Source organism: Triticum aestivum, chromosome 2B (genome assembly GCF_018294505.1).
Source record: "Triticum aestivum cultivar Chinese Spring chromosome 2B, IWGSC CS RefSeq v2.1, whole genome shotgun sequence".
NCBI classification, from domain to species: Eukaryota; Viridiplantae; Streptophyta; class Magnoliopsida; order Poales; family Poaceae; genus Triticum; species Triticum aestivum.
Genome location: NC_057798.1, coordinates 725896986 through 725900018, shown reverse-complemented (window position 1 = coordinate 725900018; position 3033 = coordinate 725896986). Strand labels below are relative to the sequence as shown.

Here is a 3033-nt window from a genome sequence, read left to right as displayed (position 1 = left end):
GCTCCTCCTCCAGTCCAACCAACTCAGCGTTCATTGTTTTTTTCTCGGTGAGGAGATTCCTGTTGAGCAGATCCATCAATTGCATCCCATCCCGCAGCTCGGCTAGCTCTTTCCGAAGGCTTTTTAAGTCACCGTTGCTCTTGATTTCCTTAGTAACCAGAGCCCACCGACTATCTAACAACTGAGCATTGGTCTTCCTTTCCCTAGAAAACAGAACCTTATTCACTGATATCATTGATTTCATGCTATTATCTAGCTTCATTAGCTGCTCCCTTGCTTCTCCCAGCTCCTCCTGCACCCCAACCAACTCACTGTTGATTACTTCTTTCTCTGTGAGGAGATTCCGGTTGAGCAGCTCTAACTCTGTTAGTCTGTTGCTTGCGACTGTCCGTTCTTCCAGTTCCTTTGATTTGGATTCAAGGTGCTCGGTTCTCAAATCGAGCAGCTTGGATCTCGCTGACCTCCTGCATCTTGGACTGGAGCTCTGAAGGGAGATTTTGATCCCCACCGAGGCCGAGCAATGGCAATGCCGGCTGGAAGAGGCCCGGATTCTCCACCGAGACGAGCCTCTGCAGGTACGCGCCGTAGTGGCATGTCCAGTCGGGCCTTCTCCCCTTGCCCAGATCGACAATCTCCTTCTCGGCGAGGCCCCAGATGAGGCGGCTCCAGTCCACCTTATGCACCATCCCGAACTTCACCCTGTACAGCGCCAGGTCCACATCGCTGGGCAGCCTGCCCGTCCTTCCCTCCGCGGCGGCGCGCGCGCGCAGCGGATTCAGGATGTACGCCTCGATGAACCACTCCGCGGCGGAGGCCAGCCCGGGGGGCGCGGCGGCGGCGGCGGCGGCGGCGGCGTCGGGTGGGCCCTCCGCCGGAGGCGGGAGGCGGAGCGCGTCGGCGAAGGCGTCGAGGCTGACCTTGACGAAGGCGCCGCGGGCGTAGCTCCACTCGTAGAACTGCTTGTAGTTGGCGACGAGCGCGGCCACGAGGTCGCGGCGCGGGGGCGCGTCGTCGAGGCGCAGGCGGACGAAGTCGAGGAGGCCGAGGGCGCGGAGGCCGGCCTCCTGGGAAGCGGGCGGCGCCGGCGGCGCCGGCGGGGCGAGGAGGCGGAGGTTGTCGCGGACGTCGCGGAGGCGCCCTGCCGCCCCGGCGCGCCATTCCAGGTAGACCGACCTGTGGATCCCCGGGGGCGCCTTCTGCGGCGGCATGTCCTGGTCGTCGTCCCACGGGTCTGAAGCCGCCGTCCGAGGCCTCTTCGACATTGTTGAGCTGATTGGCGGGCGAATGGAGTGTGGTTGGGTTTGGGGAAGCTCTTTTTTTTTGGAGGGTTGGGGTTTGGGGAAAGCTGAGGAGGAAGAAGAGGCAAGGCAACCAACGATTCACTGTGTTGGGTTTTCACTTCACTTTTCAGTTTTGGTCCTTGGCAATGTGCAACATTGGGGGCAAATGTAGTTGTATTCTGTCAGGTTGTCAACCACCATTAATTAATGCTTGAGATTCTTTTTCTGCCCATCAAAATAAATGAAACAGCAAGATGTTTGAGCTTCTTCACATGTTGTTGTATTCCATCAGGTTGTCAACCACCATCTATTAATGCTTCCAACCCTTTTCTATTCCATACCATTATTTACTATCTGTTAGAAAATGTTGATCGATCGCAAATATTATTTTATTAATTGTCATTGTCTAGCTGCCTTTTTCTCTTCTCGTCATGTCTGGTATACCATCACCCGACTACTGCAAAGGCGTACAATGTGAAATGAGCATCACATCACTGTTTGTATGACAAAAGGTGTGCATTTGGTCACCACAAGTACGGAATAACCTTCGCACCTGGCGACATTTCTCGATCTCCAAAACGGGAGCCTATGAAGAAATTCTTCTCTTCGAAAAATTTGACATTGTCAAACTAAGGCCGCCTGAGGGTTCTGCCAATCTTTAGCATGACAGGGACTGGTTGGATGTTGTGTTTCTTGGGCCTCACATCAAAGATCGGTCGTGGAGAGCCAGTTGAATCATTCAGATCAATGATGGCATCTGACTTAGCAATTTCTTCAGCAATTGCATTTGGAACAGTATCTGTATCTGCTGAATGAATTGTGACTTCGCGCTGAGGGGATGTATTGACGACATCCACAGTCAGGTCCTGTTGAGCAATCTCATCAACTGTTGCAGCTGAAATTTCTTCATCAATGGTTTGAAGAGAAGGTTGTCTTTCTTTAGAACCAATGTGGATTTCTTCAGTACGTGTGGGCGATTGTGGCGCTTGTGTCAGAGGAGTGGTGATGTGCGAATTTGGGTGCGTTGCTTCCCAGTATTCATCATGAATGGGTGGTGTTGTAGTACCATCAATATCCACTACCTCATTAGTTTCTTTAGTCAACGGAGCTTGTGAGGGCATCTGTGACGACATTTAATGAAGTGAAGCATCTGCTTCCACTTTAATCTATTCATCCATTTGCTCTGCAGTAGCAGCAGAATGGGTATCTTCATCTTCTTCATCTTCTTCACCAGCTGAAGGAATTTCATATTCCACCCCAAAAGGAACAATCTGACGATCGTTAGTGGTACGGGTCGGGGGCGCTGATGAAATAGGAATGACATCAATTGGAATAACTGAAGACAATGGGGTCGTCTTTAGTTTCTTCACTAATTCAGGAGCAGTTGGAGGAGCTGAAGCCTTTCTCTTTTTGGCTTACTTCTCAGAAGCCTTGGCCTTCTTTGCTTATGATGCAGAAGTAAGTGTGATGATCTTCAATGATGAAGTCATTGGTGGCGCTGTTGCTAAGGAATTTTTTGGAGCATTTCTTCAGGCACGACTGATGCAGTCGCCTTGGCAGTTTCTTCAGGCGCAACTTCTTGAGTTTCCCTAGTTTGTACTTGTGGAGCAGATGCGGGCGCAGTCTCACTAGCCTGAGCAGTTGGTGGAGGAGCTGAAGAACTTGAAGGAGGCACTGTGCCAAACTTGGTAGCCTCACACTTGTTGTGGTCATCAACCATTTTGGTGGTGGCGGTGATGAATCTGTCACGCAC

The 3033-nt window shown here is 51.8% G+C and overlaps 1 protein-coding gene across 1 annotated transcript in view; it reads right to left on the bottom strand.

Moving 5' to 3' along the window:
* Positions 1-1410, bottom strand: part of LOC123046974 (uncharacterized) — a gene marked incomplete in the record, with an annotated part of 3373 nt that extends 1963 nt beyond the window's left edge. The window contains 1 exon segment of the mRNA XM_044470439.1: positions 1-1410. Coding sequence (XP_044326374.1) covers positions 417-1262 — 846 coding nt within the window.
* Positions 1411-3033: the final 1623 nt, after the last annotated feature.